Source organism: Lissotriton vulgaris, chromosome 7 (assembly GCF_964263255.1).
Source record: "Lissotriton vulgaris chromosome 7, aLisVul1.2, whole genome shotgun sequence".
Lineage (NCBI taxonomy): Eukaryota > Metazoa > Chordata > Amphibia > Caudata > Salamandridae > Lissotriton > Lissotriton vulgaris.
Genome location: NC_141695.1, coordinates 5871447 through 5897645, shown reverse-complemented (window position 1 = coordinate 5897645; position 26199 = coordinate 5871447). Strand labels below are relative to the sequence as shown.

At 49.9% G+C, this 26199-nt stretch overlaps 1 protein-coding gene across 1 annotated transcript in view; it reads left to right on the top strand.

Annotated features, from left to right (window-relative positions):
- Nucleotides 1–21318, top strand: part of LOC147700481 (uncharacterized) — a 91150-nt gene extending 69832 nt beyond the window's left edge. Inside the window, exon 5 of the mRNA XM_086928424.1 lies at nt 20648–21318. Within this exon, the coding sequence (XP_086784550.1) occupies nt 20648–21318 (671 nt within the window). The remainder of the gene's footprint in view (nt 1–20647) is intronic.
- Nucleotides 21319–26199: the final 4881 nt, after the last annotated feature.

The window sequence follows — 26199 nt, the reverse complement described above, 5'->3', positions numbered from 1 at the left end:
ACTGGTTCTCGTGTTCGTTGGCCTGATCATGATTAGGCGGCCGAAGCTGGTAGCCTTGCCCATTTACGACCCACAAACATCTCTTATCCTGCTTTTCTATCTTCTGCACCTGGCTCTGCTCCTTTCCTTCTGGGCCTTTATTAGGGGGAGGTAACGAAATTTACGATGAGGCGGTCCGGCTCTTGAATGAAAAGTTGACATGGGATTATGATGGAACAGTGGGAATCCCTCGTTCGTAATGTTTTGACATCAGATTTTGTTGACGATTCCTGTGTAACGCCAAATATTTATTGTTTAGGACACAAGGGTTTAGAAATGTACTAGCATGTAAAGAATTTGCCCCAAGCTGAAAATTTAGTATTTAAGGAGCAACCCACTTTGTACAAATCGAACAGGCTCCTAGATACTGCCCGTGTGTAGTTTCTGTGACTTCTGTGTCCCTGCAGTAATAAACCTTTGGTCTTTGACGCCACCATCGAGAAGCCCATGTTTCTGTTTATTTGTGCACCGAGACAGGTAGAACTCCGGGGTCTTCGGGTGTTATCCCTGACACCTCTGGACGGAACCAAAAAGTCCAGAACTCCAATTGGCGCCCAACGTAGGGCGACGTCATTCGGTACCGGTCTAAAAGCCTGAAGAGTTCGAGAAGCTTCGTGTGAAGATTCCCGAGGGAGGCGCCCCACTTCATCGATCCCGGCATATCGCAAAAGTGGCCCGACGTTCTCTTCCACGAGGGTTCCCGTTCGGACGGCTGCAGTGGTCCGTTGCCTTGACTGTCGCCCTGTCTTGGACCCGAGGTGCAGACCTTAGTACGGCGAGACGTGACGGGTTTCTCCTTGGTGACGTCTTCAGTGCCTCAGTTAAGTATTAAGTGGTTGCTAGTTGGTTACTTCGTAAGGGTTGCTCCTGTTTGGGTAATCCTTTTAGTTCTTGGTTTGGTTTGGTTTCGTAAGATTATCACTGGTTGTTCTGGTTACGATAATCATTTGGTTTAGTTTGGGTATCGATACATTTGTTCGCTTTGGTAGGCCTAAGTTCTTGGTTCGAGTGCGCACCTTTTTGGTTTGTGTCTTGTCTGTTCTGTGTTCCGGATTATAAAATGGTAAGTCGGAAAAATTGTATGTTGTCGTGTTTTGGTTGCAACAGTGATTCCCGATTGGAGGACTCATGTCTGGTTCCTCCAATTGGGACTCCTCTTTATGATCTGTATTGTAAGTTTGGAGTGGGTCCTATATCTTATAATGAGGTGTGGATCCGATATACAGAGAAAGACGGTGTCCTTAGTTGGCCACTGCATGGTAGTTTTGAACCCGAAGTTCTTGATAATTTGGAAATGAAATTGTTTAAGAAGAAAGCCCGGCCGGCAATGTTTGATTCTTTCCGTTATTGGCGAAAAGAATCTAAACAGAGAGAAATTAAGAAGTTAAAGAAAGAACAGAAAGAGCAAGAGTTGACTTTAGAACAGTCTGCTAAGCAGCTGCAACTCAACGAGTCTGAGAAAGCGATGGAGGTGGCCAATAGAGAGCGTAATCTAGCGATAGACAAGTGCTATCCTGCCTTGCCATCGAGTACAGCTAAGGTAATAGAGGACCCCAAAAAGGATCCCCTGTTGTCTTACTTGTTGAGGTCACCCCCACCGTATGCACAGGATGCTACGGCTCCACCTGTACCGAATGTTCAATTACCGGTTGCTGGACAGCCTGGTATACCTGCTCCTGTTCCCCTGAATCAAGCTCCTGTACTTCCTGTGGTCAATGTTAATGTTCCTCCAGCACCCCCTCTTCCAGGGTTGCCGGCTTCTTTGCCTATGCCTGTACCACTTACACCTGTTGTTTCACAAGCTACTTTGCCTGCTACTCCTACTGTTCCTGTTTTATCTGTTCCGACTGCTACTCTACTTATGGCTTCTGCTAGCATTATGACTCCGCTTTCTGTTCGTCGGAGAATCAATGATTCTGTCTCTAATATTCTATCTCCCTTCTATAAAACTTTAATTAAGACTCCTGCCTCTGACTCTGTTCAGAGACGCAGTCAACTTCCTAGTACTGAAGAACGGGGAATATTAGATTCCACAGCTCTTAGATGGGTTTCGAAGAGTGGAAGATATAGTACTAGAGATGTATTAGATACATTTATGCAATGGAATGAACCGACACAGCGATATGTGTTTGATGAAATGTGCTCCCTTTTCCGTGAGGAATTGGAAGAAGATGACTCTGAATCAAATCTAGACGAATTAATTCATGTCCAGAAAGAATTTGCTGCAGGTATGATAGTTGGTCAGAATATAAAGGAAGCGATGGAACTGATTTTAAGTTATAGGAAAGATCCATCCCTTCGTTCACCAAGTGAGTTAGAGAAAAGTAGTACGAAACAAGGTCGCCAATTTCCTATGAGGGAGGTTCCTCCAATTTGGCGCGAAGCTGTGCAAGCAGATGCAGTACGTGGTATTGCTGCCGCTCCGGCCCAATTCCAGAGAGTGTGGATACACATTCCGTGGAAGCGAGCCGAAGTGTTAGCAGTGAAACAGGCCTTGCCAGATCCGCGTAAGAATCCAGCCAGATATTACAAAGAGTTAGCGCAGACAGTTGAAGCTTGTGTGATGAATTTAGCGGACATTGACATGTTATTTGGTAATGTAGTTCCGCAACCAATTTGGGCTAAAATTCGTAAAGAAAATCATCCAGTTGCCCTAGGTGGTGATTGGGCAGCTATAATAGCGGCGGATGGTCAACAAATAGGTGGTTCTAAACCCAAACCTCTAATTGCTGATTTGCCCGGCAGAATAATTGATTTAATGAAGACTCTGATGCCAGCATTGCGCGTTAACTGGGACAAGTTGTCCGCATGCAGGCAGAAGAAGGACGAAAGTGTCTCCGACTTTTTCACAAGGTTTGAAGAGACTTTTGTGGATCACAGTGGTCAGGATATGAGCACGGAAGGAGGACAGAGACTATTTGTTGATAAATTTGTACACAATCTGTTACCAGAGCTTAGTAATAAATTAAAAGATTCTGAAAGTTCGTGGGCTGTCTCTACGACTGCGCAAATACTTGCAACTGCCCAGTATTATGAAAATAGAGATAAAGAGGAGAAGGAAAAGTCTGATAAGAAAACGAAAGATTTAAAAACTAAAGTTCTTTTGCAGCAAGCATATCCGCCTCGCACGAATCAAACTAATACACAGCAAGGGTCATATCAGAGGACAGATTATGGTTCCCAGAGACCGCAATATCAGTGGAATCAGTGTGCTTACTGCAAGAAAGAAGGTCATTATAAGAATGAGTGTCCAGTATTAGCACAAAATAATGCTGCAGCAGCTCAGAGAGGTCGTGGTGGTTCTATGCAAAATTCTAGAGGTCGAGAACGAGGTGCTATGCCTCCACAAACGAATGATCGCCCTTCTAATTATTTTGATCAGCGAAATGGATAATCTGCCCAACAAAATAGATCTCAACAGTATCATGTTGAAGACTACTGTGAAGTTAGTGAGGAATTTCAGCAAAATGAGTACTAGGACAGCCATGGACAAAGAGAGGGAGTAGTATCAGTTCCAGTAGATCAGAGTGGGCCTTATGTCGCAGTAGCAACATCAGGTGTAGTCGAACCGTTTCTGTTGGATACTGGTGCAGCAAAAAGTTCTATCATTCATGCAAAACTCCCTGGCGCACCTTTGTCTGGCTTAACAAATGTTTCTGTAGGTTTTTCAGGCGCCCCTGTTTACAACCCCGTATCTGGTCCTTTGTCTATTTCTGTTGGACCCCGTCAATTGAAAGCTCCCTTGATTTTGACGACTGGTTGTAATGAAAATCTACTTGGTTTAGACTTGTTGAAACGCCTGTACGCGACTCTGTACTGTTCTCCTTCAGGAGTACAGCTTACATTGGGCAAGAGAATCATATCTCCGATGTACTTGTCAATGGATGCGCTCCCACCAGAGCTGCGTTCACTCCCTGATACTCTTTGGGCGACTGGTCCTAACGATGTAGGTCTATTAGAAATTCCACCATATGTAGTCACTTTGAAAGCGAATGTCAAATTTCCACGAATCCCACAATACAAGATTTCTAGTGAAGGTGAACATGCACTTTTATTGATTGTGCAAGATTTGATCAAGAAAGACGTAGTGGAAGAAACTAGAGGAAATGTCTGTAATAGTCCTGTATTGCCAATTCTGAAACGCACTGATCCTTCAAAGCCTCCAGTCTATAGATTCGTAATCGATCTTGGAGAGGTTAACAAAATTGTGATTCCGCAGTTTCCTGTGGTTCCAGACATTACTGCATTGTTAACGTTGATTCCTGCTACAGCCACATGGTTTTCAGTTATCGACTTGAAGAATGCCTTTTTCAGCATTCCGATAGCCGAGGAAAGCAGAGATATTTTCGGCTTCTCTTTAGGAGGTCGAAGCTTCAGGTTTAAACGTGCTCCACAAGGCTATTGTGAGAGTCCGTCCATTTACAGTCAGGCATTAAAAAGTCAGTTAGATTCCTTTGTACTTCCTCCTGGTTCTGCTTTAGTGCAATATGTCGATGATCTTCTAGTGGCTGCCGATGACAAGGAAACTTGCAAAACAGCTACAATTTCCTTATTGCATCATTTGTCTAGTTTGAATCACAAGGTGTCACCTTCGAAAATGCAATACTGTTGTCAAGAAGTGACCTACCTAGGTCATCTCTTGTCAAAGGAGGGAAGAAAGTTGACCCCAGAAAGAATAAAAGCAATTACGCAGATGAATGTTCCTAGCACACAGAGAGAAGTACTTGCCTTTTTAGGTATTACCTCATACTGTAGGCAATGGATCCCAAATTTTTCTCTTTTGGCAAAACCTTTGGTGGCCTTGACTGGGAAAGGTGTTCCGAGTCCGGTGCCATGGTCTGCCGAATGTCAGGAGAGTTTCTCTGAGTTACGAAATGCACTGTGTTCAGCTCCTGTGTTGGGTACACCCGACTACAGTAAGCCATTTACGCTCTATGTTCACGAGAGAGAAGGTTGCGCGTTGAGTGTTCTGACGCAAAGATTTGGTGAGAAACAACGCCCTTGTGCGTATTTTTCATCAACATTAGATCCGGTAGCCAGAGCGTTGCCTAGTTGCTTGAGAGCTACAGCAGCAGCTGCAGCGTCCATTCGACAATCTGCTGGTTTGGTCATGAACAACATGCTAGTGGTAATGGTTCCTCATGCTGTGGATACACTCATGAACCGAACCAAGACACAGCATCTTACCAGTGCTAGATTATCAGGCTATGAGCTGACACTGCTAGCGAGTCATATTCAGATTAAAAGATGCAATGTATTGAATCCAGCAACATTGTTGCCGACTAATCAGGAGTCGAGTGATTCGGAACCACATGACTGTTGTTTCAGAACCGAGGAAGAGACAAAAGGACGAATTGATCTTAAAGACACTCCGTTACCAGATCCAGATGGCACGTTGTATGTTGATGGGTCTTGCTTTAAATTGGAGAATGGTGACGTGACTGCTGCTTACGCAGTAACGACTTTGAGTACGATTGTGGAGACTGCAAGAGTGAGTCAAAATTCTGCCCAAGCTGCAGAATTGATCGCACTAACGAGAGCGTGTGTTTTAGCTAAGGGAAAGAGAGTGAATGTGTTCACAGATAGTCAGTACGCGTTCGGCGTGGCCCATAGTTTTGGCCGTTTGTGGAAAGAGAGAGGTTTCATTACATCCCATGGGACTAAGATTCAACATGGTCAGCTAGTTAGTGACTTGTTGGAATCTCTAACCTTGCCGACTGAAGTTGCGATTGTGAAGTGTAGTGCTCATAAAGCAATCACGGATGATGTTGGTCGTGGGAATGCTTTTGCTGATGAGACCGCTAAACAGACAGCTAGGAATATGATGAGTAGAATGTATGTTGCAACGTCTGCAAGATGGATTTCTGGAATGTGTGAGGATACAGTGGAAAGTGTGAAAGAAATTCAGAAAGAGGCGACTGAGGAGGAAAAGCTTGCATGGAAAGAGAATACGGGTAAATTGGACTCGAGTGGGTGTTGGATTGATTTGTCAGAGCAGCAGCGTTGGATGTTGCCTGATGCATATGTGCTTGCAGTAGTAACGATGGCGCATGGAGCAGCGCACATCAGTTCTAAAGGGATTTGTAAGATGTTGGCTCCAGTCTGGAAGAATGATGGGATTAGTAAGTGTGCAGAGAGAGTGGTGAGAAATTGCATGATATGCCTGATGCATAATCCTGGCAAGGGAATCCCTACACCAGCTGGTCACTTCGCTCCTCCTTCTTGCCCCTTTGAAGTAATTCAGTTAGACTTCATTCACATGGATCGTTGCAATAATCTAAAGTACGTCTGTCGGAGGGATGGTCGGAAGCAGAAGCGGGGAGGCCGGATAGGGTTAATATTGAGGATTTATTTGAAATTAAATAAGGCAAAACAAGGAGTGGAATTATGGTCAAAACAACAAAGTCCTTTGAGCATCCAGAAATCGCAGCGTCAGGATTCCTTCCTAAGTTTGTGGAGGCTTGGTGTTTGTCGGAAACCTATTACGGGTTTCAGGGCATCACCCGGAGGGTCTTTCGTCGGAAACCTTTTACGGGTTTCAGGGCATCACCCGGTTCCGGAGGGTCTTTCGTCGGAAACCTATTACGGGTTTCAGGGCGTCACCCGGTTACGGAGTTACCTCAAAAAGAAAGGAGAGTGGCTTTAGAGATGCTGTACTTCCTATGAAATGTCCGTCACCATAACCAAGGTAGTGAAGAAGGAACGGGGTTGTGAGAGTTTACCAAATGCTTAAACAAAGGGGTTTAAGACTAGGGGGGGGGGTTTCTGGTGAGTTTGCAATCCTGCTACGGTGGTGCTTTACAGGCGTTATCAGGGAAGTCAGGTTGGGAAGTGCAAGGAAGAACGCCAGGGAGTTTCGCTCTACCCCGTACCCGCCTCCCGTTGCTTACAGCCCCCACCCCTTCCCTAAGCCCATGTCCCGTCACGTACCACTAGGAGCCACAACTCTCCTGAGTCGTGGCGGCAAGTACGTCCTCCGGGATCCACCACTCGTCTGTCCAGGTTTCGTCCTCGGTACCGGGATCGGCGTCTTCTTCGATGGCGGCGTTCTCGGCACACTCCTTCCAGGTCTGGTCGGCGTCTTCTTCCGGTTTCTTCGGCGTCGACAGCGCCAAGGGTTTTCCGTCCTGTATTTCTAGTGGGACGGGCGGAAGGTTGGAGGAACCTGATTGGTTCATCGAGACGGGAACTCCTCCCGTCCAAGTTTGTTGTTCTTCCGGGTCATCCCGGGAAGGCTGTGGGAGGAGGGTAGAATGGCGAGTTAGTGAAACGGTTTCCAGATGGTTTTCGTCCTCATACTGGTAAGGTGTCCACATGGAGGGAGTGTCCCGTGTATTACTCGTAAGGACCGGGTCCTCCTCCTCACAACGTCCTAGTGGTAGTCTGTGCTTTTTCCAGATGGATCGAAGCATATCCACTGAAGGACAACACTGCCTTGTCCACTGCCAAAATCCTTCTCAAAGAATACTTCCCCAGGTTAGGAATGCCACGGATTGTATGGTCAGATAATGGAAGTGAATTTGTAGGGAAAGTTATGCAGAGTGTGTGTGTCGGTTTAGGGATAAAACAGATGTTCCACAGTGCGAATCATCCCCAGTCTGCTGGTTTAGTTGAGGGTTACAATGGCACCCTCAAACTGAAACTTGCTAAAATACAGGCCTCTACGGGTTTGTCCTGGCCAGATGCACTACCTTTGGCCCTGTTATCCACAAGAGCGACTGTGCATTCTAGAGTAGGGCTTAGTCCATATGAAATTGTATTTGGTTGTCCTGCAAATGTTTGGGGGGGACCTAGACCGAAGGAGTTTAAGCAGCTGGAATACCCAATGTTAATCGATTACTTTTTCGACTTGACTGCTAAATTGAGTCTTATTCACCAACAGGTTTTCGATGCATTGCCAAAGCCACCGGAGAGTCCAGGTCATCAGCTGAAACCAGGTGACCAAGTGGTCATAAGAAACTTTGGACGGACGAGAAATCTCCAACCCAAATTCGTCGGACCATTCCAAGTCCTGTTGGCGACGAGGACTGCTATACGTGTGGCTGGCCGAAAGAACTGGATCCATGCAACGCACGCCAAGCGTGTGCCCCAGCCACTTCCTTATGACAACTGGGTGAAGAAAGGAATCGGTGCCTCTGAAACTGAACAAGTCCCCAGGTTTATCCCTTTCAGCGATGCAGAACTGATCACTGATTCATCGAACTCTGACTCTCCTTCTGAAACTGCTCCTTTGAATTCTGAACATTTGTCCTCTGCATCAAAAGAACATTTGCCACCTGCGAACCTGAACATTGCAACCCCTGCTGAAAATACACTGTTTCCGGATCAAACAGCTCCTGCAAAATTGAGATACAACTTACGGTCTCACAATAAGGACAAATAAAGCAGGAAACTGCCTATTTTACACATTTGAATTTTGATACATTGCCTCCAGCCAGGAAGTTTGCTAATACTTTGTATTGTTTTATTGTTTTAAAATTGCCTTGCCGTCTGGGTAGCCGTAGGGTCGTGGCTGTGTGCCTAGTTGAATCTGCGGGGGTCAGACACAAGGTCGATCTTTCTGTTAGTTCTGGGAACTCCCAGGGCTGATAGAGGCATTTTCATCTACGTACACATCATCAGTGGTCGCGAGCGGTCGTAGAAGATGGAGCTTCCTGAGCTGCACCGAGAGAATGTAATTTATGTTCGCAGAAATAGACTTTACCAAAATTCTTCATAGCAAATGCTTTCTGATGCAATGTGCAATTACGTTTTTGATTGTTTTAATAACGTTGGTGGGTGGAATCGTCTTTTGTATGCATTTAATTTTTACACCGGTAACAAATACAGTACCTCCCCTTGATCCTGTTTCTTCTACTGTTGCTTCTGATCATTCTTTTCACTCGTTTCCTGAACATGAACAAGCTCGACGCTCAGAATTTATTAATAACACATTTGTACAGCTCTTGCATCAACACCAACTGGTAGTTAACACAACAGACTGCTGGGTGTGTGGTTTGATACCCCACACTATGGATAAAGGCATCCCTTATCTAGTCTTGCCTTTTAGCTATAATGGATCATTTCAGGCCTTTCAGACCATTTTTGTCTATGCCCTTGAGACCTATCCCCCGCGTCCACCAAGTTCCACTAAATATAACTCTGCCAATAAAGCTTTAGTCAAGGGAATCATTGACATGATTAAAGACGTCAATAACACCCCATCTTACCCTAGAGATGAATTACGGGTATATTTGAGTTGGAATTCTACAGAGTATCGCATTAGTTTGGGAGAAAGCAAGCGTAAGAGCTCCGCTCCAGTCTGGGTCGTACCTCACCGAGGTCAAGTCTGTTTGCAAGGAAATGGGAGAAATCCGAGAGCTCAGCTAGGGAAGAGTGAGTGCGTTAAGACTTACGTGTTTCCGTCTAACTCTTCCCCTGCCTTTCTTACTGCTAGGGGTACCTACTTCATTTGTCAAGATAGAGCATATACATGGCTGCCTGCTGACTTTTCAGGTTCATGTTATATTGCTCGACTGTTGCCTACAACGTACACTGCTTCTTCAGACTATCACAAGACCAGAGTAGCAAGAGGTGTTTTCAGCAAGGAAGATACCGCTGGTCAGGAAGCTGGAGACTTCTTCAAAGGTTTCCTTCCGTTCTGGGGGCCTATGGCCAATAGTAGAAATCTACGTCAGCTAACACGGGTAGTTGAATCTACTATTACAGAAACTGCTGGTGCCCTTAGTAATTTAACAGCTGAGCTGCAGGCGGATCGTCTCATGACGTTGCAGAACCGTATGGTTCTAGACGTAATACTTGCAGATCGAGGTGGGGTATGCAGAATGATCCAATCGAGCTGCTGTGTTTTTATTCCCAATAATGCTCCGACTGTCTACGAAGCGATCTCTAAGCTACACAAGATTTCCGACTCTATTCACGTAGACAAGGGAAACTGGTCCTTAATGGAATGGCTTTGGACTCTTTTATCAGCGTGGGGATGGAAGGTTCTGATGGTCATTGGTATCATCCTAGTATTCCTGTTCTCGTGCTGCCTTATTATCCAATGTGGTCCCGCTTTGTGTAGTCTCTGTGCTGCAACGTGTTTCAGAAAACCACCTGCGTTTGGAGACAAGGTACGAGAAAGGATGATGATGCAACAACATGTCACTGACCTGATGAGCATAGAGATAGACTCCGACATAGACTGAGTAATTGCCTATGTAAGGGCAAAAGGAGGGTCTGAGGTTCCGTGACGATTTGAACCCGTGTTTTCAACATTGTCGTAAATACATAATTTTGGTATCAATGAACCGCAAATGATCCATTTAGCATATCCTGGTGTTTTCGCTATGCTACGAGCAAGAGCACTCCTGTTATGAACACATTTCTGATCTACCCATGGCATCCATCTTAGATTACGGCAGCCATTTTGTATTTCTTGCCCTCACATAGTCAATGGACACGCAGTGACCTCTTTCACTTAAGGACACGAAAGCTTTAGCCGGCGATTCACCTTGCTAGTGACACGTGCACCTTAGGACAGAAAACGCCATGGCTACATGACTCGACAGAAACTGCCTCCTCTGCCTGAGGCCAGTCCTGCTATACTGGTTCTCGTGTTCGTTGGCCTGATCATGATTAGGTGGCCGAAGCTGGTAGCCTTGCCCATTTACGACCCACAAACATCTCTTATCCTGCTTTTCTATCTTCTGCACCTGGCTCTGCTCCTTTCCTTCTGGGCCTTTATTAGGGGGAGGTAACGAAATTTACGATGAGGCGGTCCGGCTCTTGAATGAAAAGTTGACATGGGATTATGATGGAACAGTGGGAATCCCTCGTTCGTAATGTTTTGACATCAGATTTTGTTGACGATTCCTGTGTAACGCCAAATATTTATTGTTTAGGACACAAGGGTTTAGAAATGTACTAGCATGTAAAGAATTTGCCCCAAGCTGAAAATTTAGTATTTAAGGAGCAACCCACTTTGTACAAATCGAACAGGCTCCTAGATACTGCCCGTGTGTAGTTTCTGTGACTTCTGTGTCCCTGCAGTAATAAACCTTTGGTCTTTGACGCCACCATCGAGAAGCCCGTGTTTCTGTTTATTTGTGCACCGAGACAGGTAGAACTCCGGGGTCTTCGGGTGTTATCCCTGACACCTCTGGACGGAACCAAAAAGTCCAGAACTCCACTCCGGTTTACCTGCACCAGCAGCCCCACTGAACTCGCCTTCCTGGACCTCAACATCAGAGCAGAACAGAATGGCTTGACAACTACCACACATTACAAGCCAACTTCGCGGAATTCATTGCTGAGATTTGACAGTTTCCACCCGAGGCCACTTAGGGAAAACTTACCCTTTGGCCAATTCTTACGCATACGACGTAATTGTAGTAAGATCTAGGATTACAAATCACAGTCCAAAGCCTTAGTCCATAAACTCGAGGAGCGCGGCTACCCCACCAGAATCATTTCCAAAACCTGCAGAAGGGCGCGCAATCAGAACAGAGAGGCACTCCTGGACACCATCATTAAACCACCTGAAACACCTATCCTAACATGTGTTACCACCTACAACACTGCCTCAAACCATGTGTCCAACATAATCCGGAAACATTGGAAAATCATCAATTCAGGGGCAAGAGAGTGGGAGACCCCACGCTTTGCTTATAAAAGAGCGAAGAATCTAAAAGACCAATTGGTGTCCACGAGACCTAAAACAGACCCCCGAGCCACAGGCAACACAATCCTGAACGCCTGGGGCCTACCAAAAATGACTGGCCACCAACCGTGTAACAACTGTAGTGTCTGTCACCTGACCTCCCCCTCCAAGACACTGGCCCTAGAAAACGGAAAAACCTAGATACAGCGCCAGTTCACAAATTGTAATTCATCCAACCTTGTGTACCTCATCACATCCCGATGTGGCCTCAGATACATCGGTATGACCACCAGGAAAGTGAGAACAAGAATGACTGAGCACAGAAGCACCATGCGCTGCGGCAAAAACATAAGCAAACTGACTGAACACTTTCTCACCCACAATCACACCCCAAATGATTTTACATGGACTGTGATTGAACAATTTGAAAATTGCAACGAGAAAGCCCTCCTCACCAAAGAACAACGTTGGATATACCGCCTTTCAACACACTTAAGTTGGCTTAACGATTCCATCCCATGGAATTCGCTGACCATCTAATCAGCTAGATGTAGATAGAACACTCTGACTCATTCGTTTGAATCCCCAGACCCGTTCTGACTCGTGGTCTTTCCCCAGTCTGTAGTTATTTTAATTTCCTTCCTTACTTTCCTTTTTTTAATCGCAATAAGGCAACAACACTAAGCCATCATTGACCCAGCGCTGCCACCATGCATGCGCCTTCACAGCGCCCTACTAGCACGCAGTACGCATGCGCTGACTTCCACGATCTACAATGCCTCCACGCATGCGCTGAACCTGCACTGATCGCGCACACATGCGTAGTACAGCAGATGACTGGGCGCTTTCTGCGCGACCGCGCCCACTCTTTCCTACCCTGCTACAGGTGCTGCGAATCAAAGGGGCTATATATACCCGATCGAGGAAAACACACTTTCACTCGGGACACCGCAGCAGGACGATAGGTCCAAGGAGCACGCAGATCGGCAATTCCGTGAGTAATTAGGCTGATTCACCTATACTATCTAGGTAAGCAGCAGAATCTTTCTCCCTACAGGGTCGGCTCTAACCAATGCCTCTCATGATACCTAGGGTCTTCTCCCCCTGCCAGGTGACCCAGGAAGCTTTAACAGCAAACAGCAAGTATGAGGAAAATGTATAATACTTACCTGTATCTCACCCTATGCTTACCTCGCTGTTTAGCCCACCACCCCCACCCCGTTTTAAACGCTATATATTCACACTTACCATGTAACCCACATGGCCACGTTCTGCCTGCTGGTCTAGGTCGTTCAAACACCTTAGCAGCCGGTATCATGTTGTGTTATAAGAATACCTTTCTCATTGACTCTACCTTGTACGTCTGTTTGTGTCTTTATGTTATATGTACAGTAAAGCAGAGGGAATCCCCCTCTATACACGTATAGCACCTTAGCGAGTGCGACACTTTTATAAACAACACCTATCACTTAATATAATTTATTTTTACACCCACACATACTCATTGGTCCTGAGGAAAGCCAGATGTAAATAAAAGGCCTGGCTGAAACATGTAGACCACATAGGACGTGGGAGCCCATAATTCACTCCACTGCGTCCGTTTGCCTTTTTATCTGCTAGCAGGGGCCCAGACATTAAAGTTATCCATATACCCTCGGGAACTGGGACCCACTGCATAGCTTTTAAATCACCTTCACACCCCCAACACAGCACACTCAGCAAGTATACCAGCTCCTCAGTAATCTGGAGTCGAAGCACACCCGGGACACATTCGGTGTCACTGTGGTGGGCCGATGGTGAAGCATGCCACGAACTAGGTTGGTGGGTGAGGGCTTCACAATCAAACCAATTGGTTTGCCGACATACGTACACACTGAGTCTCCCTAAACACAACCAAGCTAGTCCTTTCTTGATACTACATATAAACGAGGGGATCCGGACTAGCTTATCTAGTCCTCTCTCTCCATTTTGATTTGCTGTCAAATTAAAAATAATCCCTTGGAATCATTTACAAGCCACTCTGTGTTTTTTAATTCACTGTATATATTTATGCACCAGCACCTTGCACCGCCCACGCTGATCACTCTGTCACTTGTGTCGCCGCAGTGTTATTCACTTTTTTCACTTGTGCACCTTGTACAACATTGGGTTGTTTATTCTTAAATTGAAAAATGCAGTGCTGATATTAACTGTAATTGTACTTGCCTATCCCCTTTAAACATGTTGAGTAAAATGATGCCTTGAGCACACGAGAAAATCATATTGAGTCTCCTTGCTCCTTCCTGGATAATGCTGTATTCATGTCCCCACTAACTGTCCTTAAACCATACCAGTTGGGATACTGTTTTGTTTATATTCAGTGTATTTGATAACAGTGCTGTATGGATGCTAGTGTGTATTTGGTACAGTGCAGTGTGGATGCTGGTGTGTATTTAGTAACAGTGCAGTGTGGATGCTGGAGTGTATTTGGTAACAGTGCAGTGTGGATGTTGGCGTGTATTTGGTAACAGTGCAGTGTGGATGTCGGCGTGTAATTGGTAACAGTGCAGTGTGGACGCTGGTGTGTGTTTGGTAATAGCGCAGTAAGGATGCTGGTGTGTATTTGGTAACAGTGCAGTGTGGATGCTGGTGTGTATTTGGTAACAGTGCAGCGTGGATGCTGGTGTATATTTGGTTACAGTGCAGTGTGGATGCTGGTGTGTATTTGGTAACAGCGCAGAATGGATGCTGGCGTGTATTTGGTAACAGCGCAGTGTGGATGCTGGTGTGTATTTGGTAACAGCGCAGAATGGATGCTGGCGTGTATTTGGTAACAGCGCAGTGTGGATGCTGGAGTGTATTTGGTAACAGCGCAGTGTGGATGCTGGTGTGTATTTGGTGTCAGTGCAGTGTGGATGCTGGTGTGTATTTGGTGACAGTGCAGTGTGGATGCTGGTGTGTATTTGGTGTCAGTGCAGTGTGGATGCTAGTGTGTATTTGGTGACAGTGCAGTGTGGATGCTGGTGTGTATTTGGTGTCAGCGCAATGTGGATGCTGGAGTGCATTTGGTGACAGCGCAGTATGGATGCTGGTGTGTATTTGGTAACAGCGCAGTGTGGTGCTGCTGTGTGTTTGGTGACAGCGCAGTGTGGATGCTGGAGTGTATCTGGTAACAGCGCAGTGTGGATGCTGGGGTGTATTTGGTAACAGTGCTGTGTGGATGTCGGCGTGTATTTGGTAACAGTGCACTGTGGATGCTGGTGTGTATTATGTAACAGTGCAGTGTGGATGCTGGAGTGTATTTGGTAACAGTGCAGTGTGGATGCTGGAGTGTAGTTGGTAACAGTGCTGTATGGATGTCGGCGTGTATTTGGTAACAATGCAGTGTGGATGCTGGTGTGTATTTGGTAAACGCTCAGTGTGGATGCTGGAGTGTATTTGATAACAGTGCTGTATGGATGTCGGCGTGTATTTGGTAACAGTGCAGTGTGGATGCTGGTGTGTATTTGGTAACAGTGCAGTGTGGATGCTGGAGTGTATTTGGTTACAGTGCAGTGTGGATGCTGGTGTGTATTTGGTAACAGCGCAGTATGGATGCTGGTGTGTATTTGGTAACAGCGCAGTGTCGATGCTGGAGTGTATTTGGTAACAGTGCAGTGTGGTGCTGCTGTGTGTTTGGTGACAGCGCAGTGTGGATGCTGGAGTGTATCTGGTAACAGCACAGTGTGGATGCTGGAGTGTATTTGGTAACAGTGCAGTGTGTATGCTGGAGTGTATTTGGTAACAGTACAGTATGGATGATGGAGTGTATTTGGTAACAGTGCTGCATGGATGTAGGCGTGTATTTGGTAAAAGTGCAGTGTGGATGCTGGTGTGTATTTGGTAACAGTGCAGTGCGGATGCTGGAATGTATTTGGTAACAGTGCAGTGTGGATGCTGGTGTGTATTTGGTAACAGCGCAGAATGGATGCTGGAGTGTATTTGGTTACAGTGCAGTGTGGATGCTGGCTTGTATTTGGTAACAGCGCAGTATGGATGCTGGAGTGTATTTGTTAACAGCGCAGTGTGGATGCTGGAGTGTATTTTGTAACAGCTCTGTATGGATGCTGGCGTGTGTTTGGTGACAGCGCAGTGTGGATGCTGGAGTGTATTTGGTAATAGTGCAGTGTGGATGCTGGAGTGTATTTGGTAACAGCGCAGTATGGATGCTGGTGTGTGTTTGGTAACAGTGCAGTATGGATGCTGGAGTGTATTTTGTGACAGTGCAGTATGGATGCTGGAGTGTGTTTGGTGACAGCGCAGTGTGGATGCTGGTGTGTATTTGGTAACAGTGCAGTGTGGATGCTGGCGTGTGAATGGTGACAGCGCAGAAAGGATGCTGGGGTGTGTTTGGTGACAGCGCAGTGTGGATGCTGGGGTGTGTTTGGTGACAGCGCAGTAAGGATGCTGGGGTGTGTTTGGTGACAGCACAGTGTGGATGCTGGCGTGTGTTTGGTAACAGCGCAGTAAGGATGCTGGGGTGTGTTTGGTGACAGCGCAGTAAGGATGCTGGAGTGTGTTTGGTGACAGCGCAGTAAGGATGCTGGGGTGTGTTTGGTGACAGCGCAGTAAGGATGCAGGGGTGTGTTTGGTGACAGCGCAGTGTGGATGCTGGAGTGTGTGTCGTGACAGCGCAGTGTGGATGCTGCTGTGTATTTGGTAACAGTGCAGTTTGGATGCTGGGGTGTGTTTGGTGGCAGCGCAGTAAGGATGCTGGGATGTGTTTGGTGACAGCGCAGTAAGGATGCTGGCATGTGTGTGGTGACAGCGCAGTGTGGATGCTGGGGTGTGTTTGGTGACAGCGCAGTAAGGATGCTGGGGTGTGTTTGGTGACAGCGCAGTGTGGATGCTGGGGTGTGTGTGGTGACAGCGCAGTGTGGATGCTGGGGTGTGTTTGGTGACAGCGCAGTAAGGATGCTGGGGTGTGTTTGGTGACAGCGCAGTAAGGATGCAGGGGTGTGTTTGGTGACAGCGCAGTGTGGATGCTGGAGTGTGTTTCGTGACAGCGCAGTGTGGATGCTGCTGTGTATTTGGTAACAGTGCAGTTTGGATGCTGGGGTGTGTTTGGTGGCAGCGCAGTAAGGATGCTGGGATGTGTTTGGTGACAGCGCAGTAAGGATGCTGGGGTGTGTTTGGTGACAGCGCAGTAAGGATGCTGGCATGTGTGTGGTGACAGCGCAGTGTGGATGCTGGGGTGTGTTTGGTGACAGCGCAGTAAGGATGCTGGGGTGTGTTTGGTGACAGCGCAGCAAGGATGCTGGAGTGTGTTTGGTGACAGCGCAGTGTGGATGCTGGGGTGTGTTTGGTGACAGCGCAGTAAGGATGCTGGGGTGTGTTTGGTGACAGAGCAGTGTGGATGCTGGAGTGTGTTTGGTGACAGCGCAGTAAGGATGCTGGCATGTGTGTGGTGACAGCGCAGTGTGGATGCTGGGGTGTGTTTGGTGACAGCGCAGTAAGGATGCTGGGGTGTGTTTGGTGACAGCGCAGTAAGGATGCTGGAGTGTGTTTGGTGACAGCGCAGTAAGGATGCTGGGGTGTGTTTGGTGACAGCGCAGGATGCTGGGGTGTGTTTGGTGACAGCGCAGTAAGGATGCTGGGGTGTGTTTGGTGGCAGCGCAGTAAGGATGCTGGGGTGTGTTTGGTGACAGCGCAGTGTGGATGATGGGGTGTATTTGGTGGCAGCGCAGTAAGGATGCTGGGGTGTGTTTGGTGACAGCGCAGTAAGGATGCTGGGGTGTGTTTGGTGGCAGCGCAGTAAGGATGCTGGGGTGTGTTTGGTGACAGCGCAGTGTGGATGCTGGGGTGTATTTGGTGGCAGCGCAGTAAGGATGCTGGGGTGTGTTTGGTGACAGCGCAGTAAGGATGCTGGGGTGTGTTTGGTGGCAGCGCAGTAAGGATGCTGGGGTGTGTTTGGTGACAGCGCAGTGTGGATGCTGGGGTGTATTTGGTGGCAGCGCAGTGTGGATGCTGGGGTGTGTTTGGTGACAGCGCAGTGTGGATGCTGGGGTGTGTTTGGTGACAGCGCAGTAAGGATGCTGGGGTGTGTTTGGTGACAGCGCAGTAAGGATGCAGGGGTGTGTTTGGTGACAGCGCAGTGTGGATGCTGGAGTGTGTTTCGTGACAGCGCAATGTGGATGCTGCTGTGTATTTGGTAACAGTGCAGTTTGGATGCTGGGGTGTGTTTGGTGGCAGCGCAGTAAGGATGCTGGGATGTGTTTGGTGACAGCGCAGTAAGGATGCTGGGGTGTGTTTGGTGGCAGCGCAGTAAAGATGCTGGGATGTGTTTGGTGACAGCGCAGTAAGGATGCTGGCATGTGTGTGGTGACAGCGCAGTGTGGATGCTGGGGTGTGTTTGGTGACAGCGCAGTAAGGATGCTGGGGTGTGTTTGGTGACAGCGCAGTGTGGATGCTGGGGTGTGTGTGGTGACAGCGCAGTGTGGATGCTGGGGTGTGTTTGGTGACAGCGCAGTAAGGATGCTGGGGTGTGTTTGGTGACAGCGCAGTAAGGATGCAGGGGTGTGTTTGGTGACAGCGCAGTGTGGATGCTGGAGTGTGTTTCGTGACAGCGCAGTGTGGATGCTGCTGTGTATTTGGTAACAGTGCAGTTTGGATGCTGGGGTGTGTTTGGTGGCAGCGCAGTAAGGATGCTGGGATGTGTTTGGTGACAGCGCAGTAAGGATGCTGGGGTGTGTTTGGTGACAGCGCAGTAAGGATGCTGGCATGTGTGTGGTGACAGCGCAGTGTGGATGCTGGGGTGTGTTTGGTGACAGCGCAGTAAGGATGCTGGGGTGTGTTTGGTGACAGCGCAGCAAGGATGCTGGAGTGTGTTTGGTGACAGCGCAGTGTGGATGCTGGGGTGTGTTTGGTGACAGCGCAGTAAGGATGCTGGGGTGTGTTTGGTGACAGAGCAGTGTGGATGCTGGAGTGTGTTTGGTGACAGCGCAGTGTGGATGCTGGGGTGTGTTTGGTGACAGCGCAGTAAGGATGCTGGGGTGTGTTTGGTGACAGCGCAGTAAGGATGCTGGGGTGTGTTTTGTGACAGCGCAGGATGCTGGGGTGTGTTTGGTGACAGCGCAGTAAGGATGCTGGGGTGTGTTTGGTGGCAGCGCAGTAAGGATGCTGGGGTGTGTTTGGTGACAGCGCAGTGTGGATGCTGGGGTGTATTTGGTGGCAGCGCAGTAAGGATGCTGGGGTGTGTTTGGTGACAGCGCAGTAAGGATGCTGGGGTGTGTTTGGTGGCAGCGCAGTAAGGAACCTGGGGTGTGTTTGGTGACAGCGCAGTGTGGATGCTGGGGTGTATTTGGTGGCAGCGCAGTAAGGATGCTGGGGTGTGTTTGGTGGAAATTACAAAAAACAATTTGATGGACAGAATGTAGATCAATGTCTTACATTCACCCCAGTACAAGGATCTGGGCCTAAATCCATCGTTTTTTGCACTCCACACCACCCTGGGTCAGATAATGGATTTATGCAAATCAGCTCTGACCCTGTGCCCCATGGGAACAGTCCAGTCCGAACTACAACAGCCATATCTTTCCCAGACCGGAATCAAGCATCCGAGGACCGGACCGGTTTCGAGGGTGTGTGTGGTGACAGCGCAGTGTGGATGCTGGGGTGTGTTTGGTGACAGCGCAGTAAGGATGCTGGCATGTGTGTGGTGACAGCGCAGTGTGGATGCTGGGGTGTGTTTGGTGGCAGCGCAGTAAGGATGCAGGGGTGTGTTTGGTGACAGCGCAGTGTGGATGCTGGGGTGTGTTTGGTGACAGCGCAGTGTGGATGCTGGTGTGTGTTTGGTTACAGCGCAGTAAGGATGCTGGGGTGTGTTTGGTGACAGCGCAGTAAGGATGCTGGTGAGTATTTGATAACAGCTCAGTGTGGATGCTGGAGTGTGTTTGGTGACAGCGCAGTGTGGATGCTGGGGTGTGTTTGGTGACAGCGCAGTGTGGATGCTGGTGTGTGTTTGGTTACAGCGCAGTATGGATGCTGGGGTGTGTTTGGTGACAGCGCAGTAAGGATGCTGGTGAGTATTTGATAACAGCTCAGTGTGGATGCTGGAGTGTGTTTGGTGACAGCGCAGTAAGGATGCTGGAGTGTATTTGGTAACAGCTCAGTGTTGATGCTGGAGTGTGTTTGGTGACAGCGCAGTAAGGATGCTGGAGTGTATTTGGTAACAGCTCAGTGTTGATGCTGGAGTGTGTTTGGTGACAGCGCAGTGTGGATGCTGGAGTGTGTTTGGTGACAGCGCAGTGTGGATGCTGGTGAGTATTTGATAACAGCTCAGTGTTGATGCTGGAGTGTGTTTGGTGACAGCGCAGTGTGGATGCTGGTGTGTAATTGGTAACAGCTCAGTGTTGATGCTGGAGTGTGTTTGGTGACAGCTCAGTGTTGATGCTGGAGTGTGTTTGGTGACAGCGCAGTAAGGATGCTGGAGTGTATTTGGTAACAGCTCAGTGTTGATGCTGGAGTGTGTTTGGTGACAGCGCAGTGTGGATGCTGGAGTGTGTTTGGTGACAGCGCAGTGTGGATGCTGGTGAGTATTTGATAACAGCTCAGTGTTGATGCTGGAGTGTGTTTGGTGACAGCGCAGTAAGGATGCTGGAGTGTATTTGGTAACAGCTCAGTGTTGATGCTGGAGTGTGTTTGGTGACAGCGCAGTGTGGATGCTGGAGTGTGTTTGGTGACAGCGCAGTGTGGATGCTGGTGAGTATTTGATAACAGCTCAGTAAGGATGCTGGGGTGTGTTTGGTGACAGCGCAGTGTGGATGCTGGGGTGTGTTTATTGTCAGCGCTGTTTGGCTTCTGGCCTGTGTTTATTCTTCTGAAGCACGCAGTGTGTCTGCTGATGGTTTTTCGTGAGGCCGGATCCCTGCTTTCCCCTCCTCATCCTGTGCTCCTCGGCACATGTTGTCCGCTCCCTCTGACTCGTCTCTCTTTCTCTCTCCTCAGATTGCTCTGGTCGCACGGACATCAAGGCGGAGGTCGCGCTCTTGGTCAATGGTGATTTCGTTATATATGGTTCTAAACGCCTCGTGGAGTCCACCTTGGGGGCGCTCGTGAGGGGCTTCCACCTGTCCCCGGGCTCCGTGCGGCTCCACCTGCTCCTGTTCATCCCTGATCCCTGGACACTGGACCACATGAAGAGCCCCCTCAGGCTCCGTCACCTCATGGACCCCCCATCCCCGTGGACCGTTCATGTGTTTCCCAATGTCACTACCCTGGGGGGAGCCCTCACCTTCATAAGACGGGGGGTGCTGTCCGAGGGCGGGGGGGCCCGGCCCCACCTGCCCCGGGTTCTGGTCCTCCTGATCCTCTACCCTGGTTGGTCGATAGACGCGGATGCTGCGGGTGCAGCCCGGGAGCTCCGGGGGGCCGGGGTGGAGGTCTTTGTTCTATATATGATGTTTGATGGAGTGCACAAGAGGGGTGTGCTGGGGGCCCTCGTCAGCCCCCCGACAGCGACCCACCTGTTCACGTTGGAGGATAGGTATGGAGACCTCCAGCGCCTCCTGCCGGAGCTGACAGAGTCCATCTGCCTCCGGGTCCAGCACAAGATGAAAAGCATCAAACGCAACCTGATGGGACCCAAGGGGGAGGAGGCTGAGGCAGGAGAACCTTAGACCACAGAGGCCCCCTGGGCCCCGCCTGCACTCCCCCCACACCGGGCACCACCCTCGGACTTCCGGCAGAGAGGAGAGGAGACAGATGGGGCAGATCACATAATGGAAGGCAGCTGTCCCTCCCGCCCTGAATTTAGGAACAATGTATGTGTGTTTTAAAAGGGGGTTTAGCGTTTATTTAACATTTCAGGGAGATTGGAGAACTTTAAAGCAATTAGGATTAGAATTTGGGACGGAAATCTACTTAAAACAAACCTATCTTCTGGAACAGAGAGTTGTCCCCCCCCCCCCTCATCCCATCTCTCATTGCGGCTGAAACATGAGATTTGACTAAAGATTCAGAACCTCATTTACAAACTTTTGACGCACGGCAGCTTCATCGCCGCACATCACGAGAAAAGGGCAAGAAGTGCCCCCCTGTACTTCCCCCCTGTGCCAGCGAACAAACAGCAGCCGTGCACGAGCGCAGACACCCTTGCATCATGATGGTGCATTCCTGTCCTTCTCCCCTGCGCCAGCGCACAAGCAGCAGCCGTGCTCCAGCGCAGACACCCTTGCCCTGTGATGGTGCATTCCTGTCCTCCCCCCTGTGCCAACGCACAAACAGCAGCCGTGCACCAGCGCAGACACCTTTGCATCATGATGGTGCATTCCTGTCCTTCTCCCTGCACCAGCGCACAAACAGCAGCCGTGCACCAGCGCAGACACCCTCGCACCGTGATGGTGCATTCCTGCCCTTCTCCCTGCACCAGCGCACAAACAGCAGCCGTGCACCAACGCAGACACCTTTGCATCATGATGGTGCATTCCTGTCCTTCTCCGCTGCGCCAGCGCACAAACAGCAGCCGTGCACCAACGCAGACACCTTTGCATCATGATGGTGCATTCCTGTCTTCTCCCCTGCGACGGTGCACAAACAGCAGCCGTGCACCAACCCAGACACACTCATGCCGTGATGGTGCATTCCTGTCCTTCTCCCCTGCACCAGCGCACAAACAGCAGCCGTGCACCAACGCAGACACCCTCATACCGTGAAGGTGCATTCCTGTCCTCCCCCCTGCGCCAGCACACAAACAGCAGCTGTGCACAAGCGCAGACGCCCTTGCATCATGATGGTGCATACCTGTCCTTCTCCCCTGTGCCAGCGCACAAACAGCAGCCGTGCACCAACGCAGACACCCTTGCATCATGATGGTGCATTCCTGTCTTCTCCCCTGCGACGGTGCACAAACAGCAGCCGTGCACCAACCCAGACACACTCATGCCGTGATGGTGCATTCCTGTCCTTCTCCCCTGCACCAGCGCACAAACAGCAGCCGTGCACCAGCGCAGACACCCTCGCACCGTGATGGTGCATTCCTGCCCTTCTCCCTGCACCAGCGCACAAACAGCAGCCGTGCACCAACGCAGACACCTTTGCATCATGATGGTGCATTCCTGTCCTTCTCCGCTGCGCCAGCGCACAAACAGCAGCCGTGCACCAACGCAGACACCTTTGCATCATGATGGTGCATTCCTGTCTTCTCCCCTGCGACGGTGCACAAACAGCAGCCGTGCATCAACGCAGACACCTTCATGCCGTGATGGTGCATTCCTGTCCTTCTCCCCTGCACCAGCGCACAAACAGCAGCCGTGCACCAACGCAGACACCCTCATACCGTGAAGGTGCATTCCTGTCCTCCCCCCTGCGCCAGCACACAAACAGCAGCCGTGCACAAGCGCAGACGCCCTTGCATCATGATGGTGCATTCCTGTCATCCTCCCTGCGCCAGCACACAAACAGCAGCTGTGCACAAGCGCATACGCCCTTGCATCATGATGTGCATTCCTGTCCTCCTCCCTGCGCCAGCGCACAAACCGCAGCCGCGCACCAGCGCAGACACCCTTGCCCCATGATGGTGCATTCCTGTCCTTCTCCCTGCACCAGCACACAAACAGCAGCCGTGCACCAGCGCAGACACCCTTGCCCCGGGAGGGTGCATTCCTGTCCTTCTCCCTGCACCAGCGCACAAACAGCAGCCGCGCACCAGCGCAGACACCCTTGCCCCGTGATGGTGCATTCCTGTCCTTCTCTATGCACCAGAGGACAAACAGCAGCCGTGCCTCAACGCAGACACCCTTGCCCCCTGATGGTGCATTTCTGTCCTTCTCCCTGCGCCACCGCACAAACAGCAGCCGCGCACCAGCGCAGACACCCTCATGCCGTGATGGTGCATTCCTGTCCTTCTCCCCTGCGCCAGTGCACAAACAGCAGCCGTGCACCAGCGCAGGCACCCTTGCATCATGATGGTGCATTCCTGTCCTTCTCCCTGCGCCAGCACACAAACAGCAGCTGTGCACCAGCACAGACACCCTCGCCCCGTGATGGTGCATTCCTGTCCTTCTCCCCTGCGCCAGTGCACAAACAGCAGCCATGCCTCAACGCAGACACCCTTGCCCCCTGATGGTGCATTTCTGTCCTTCTCCCTGCGCCAGCGCACAAACAGCAGCCGCGCACCAGGGCAGACACCCTCATGCTGTGATGGTGCATTCCTGTCCTTATCCCCTGCGCTAGCACACAAACAGCAGCCACGCACCAGCACAGACACCCTTGCATCATGATGGTCCATTCCTGTCCTTCTCCTTGCGCCAGCGCACAAACAGCTGCAGTGCACCAGCACAGACACCCTTGCCCCGTGATGGTTCATTCCTGTCTTTCTCCCTGCACCAGTGCACAAACAGCAGCCGTGCACCAACGCATACACCGTCATGCCTTGATGGTCCATTCCTGTCCTTCTCCCCTGCGCCAGTGCACAAACAGCAACCATGTGCCAACGCAGACACCCTCGCGCCGTGATGGTCCATTCCTGTTCTTCTCCCCTGCGTCGGTGCACAAACAGCAGCCGTGCACCAGCACAGACACCCTTGCCCCATGATGGTGCATTCCTGTCCTTCTCCCTGCGCCAGCGCACAAACAGCAGCCACGCACCAGCGCAGACACCCTTGCACCTTGAAGGTGAATTTCTGTCCTTCTCCCTGCACCAGCGCACAAACAGCAGCCGTGCGCCAATGCAGACACCCTTGCGTCATGTTGCAAGGGCTGCCTGCGTTGTGGGATGATTGTTTTTGTGCAGGAAGGGGCACCTTCCTGCACAAAAACAATCATTAATGACATTTTCCTCTTTCTGTGTGTGCTGCAGAATGCAGCCCTCATAGAAAGAGAAATAAACGAGGAGAAATAAAAGTATTTCTCCTCGTTGCACCACTCCTACACCTCGCGACTTTTAGGAATCTGACACATTCCCAGGTACACGATCCCTCGTAAATCTGGGAATACTTCCGATTCCACCTGTGTTGCGTGGAAACACCCACAGCAACACCCATGGAACACCCACAGCAACACCCACGGAACACCCACGGAACACCCATGGAACACCCACGGAACACCCACAGCATCACCCATGGAACACCCACAGCAACACCCACGGAACACCCACGGAACACCCATGGAACACCCACAGCATCACCCATGGAACACCCACGGAACACCCACAGCATCACCCATGGAACACCCACGGAACACCCACGGAACACCCATGGAACACCCATGGAACACCCACGGAACACCCACGGAACACCCACAGCATCACCCATGGAACACCCACGGAACACCCACAGCATCACCCATGGAACACCCACGGAACACCCACGGAACACCCACAGCATCACCCATGGAACACCCATGGAACACCCACAGCAACACCCACGGAACACCCACGGAACACCCACAGCATCACCCATGGAACACCCACGGAACACCCATGGAACACCCATGGAACACCCACGGAACACCCACGGAACACCCACAGCATCACCCATGGAACACCCACGGAACACCCACAGCATCACCCATGGAACACCCACGGAACACCCACGGAACACCCACAGCATCACCCATGGAACACCCACGGAACACCCATGGAACACCCATGGAACACCCACAGAACACCCACGGAACACCCACAGCATCACCCATGGAACACCCACGGAACACCCACAGCATCACCCATGGAAACCCAAGGAACACCCACGGAACACCCACAATATCACTCATGGAACACCCACGGAACACCCACAGCAACACCCACGGAACACCCACGGAACACCCACGGAACACCCACAGCATCACCCATGGAACACCCACGGAACACCCATGGAACACCCATGGAACACCCACGGAACACCCACAGCAACACCCATGGAACACCCACAGCAACACCCATGGAACACCCACGGAACACCCACAGCATCACCCATGGAACACCCACGGAACACCCATGGAACACCCATGGAACACCCACGGAACACCCACAGCATCACCCATGGAACACCCCTTTCACACAGCATTGTACATGAAAGAGGAACATATTTACAAGGCCTTGAAAAGCCATTTAAAGTGGCATTGCGGGGCCTTGTAAATATGCTGCTGCACATTACGGCACCGTAGCTTTAATAAAGTAATGCTCCAGCGGCGCAAAAGTGCCGCGAGGGCCTGGTAAAGGAGGCCCTCTGCATGGCAAAGTCTTCCTGTATTCGTTGCACCAAACATCAGCGACCTGATCCCGCAGCCGATAGATCGCATTTGACCCTTCCTGGTTTCTTGGTAAAACTTAATTTTAGGGAAGAGAAGGAAGTTACCGAGTTTCACTAACTTTTTTACCCAACTAGCCGGTGGTAAACCCAGAGATGGGTTTCTGCACACAGAAGAATATGTGAAACTTAGTCAGGACAACCTAGCTTGGCTCCCTGCCTCAGTCCGGCCCCCATCAGTGCCTGTCCAATCTGAGCCAAAATCATCTAAATTCTTTCTCCTCATTGTTTGCAGCAGATGCTGCCTCTCTC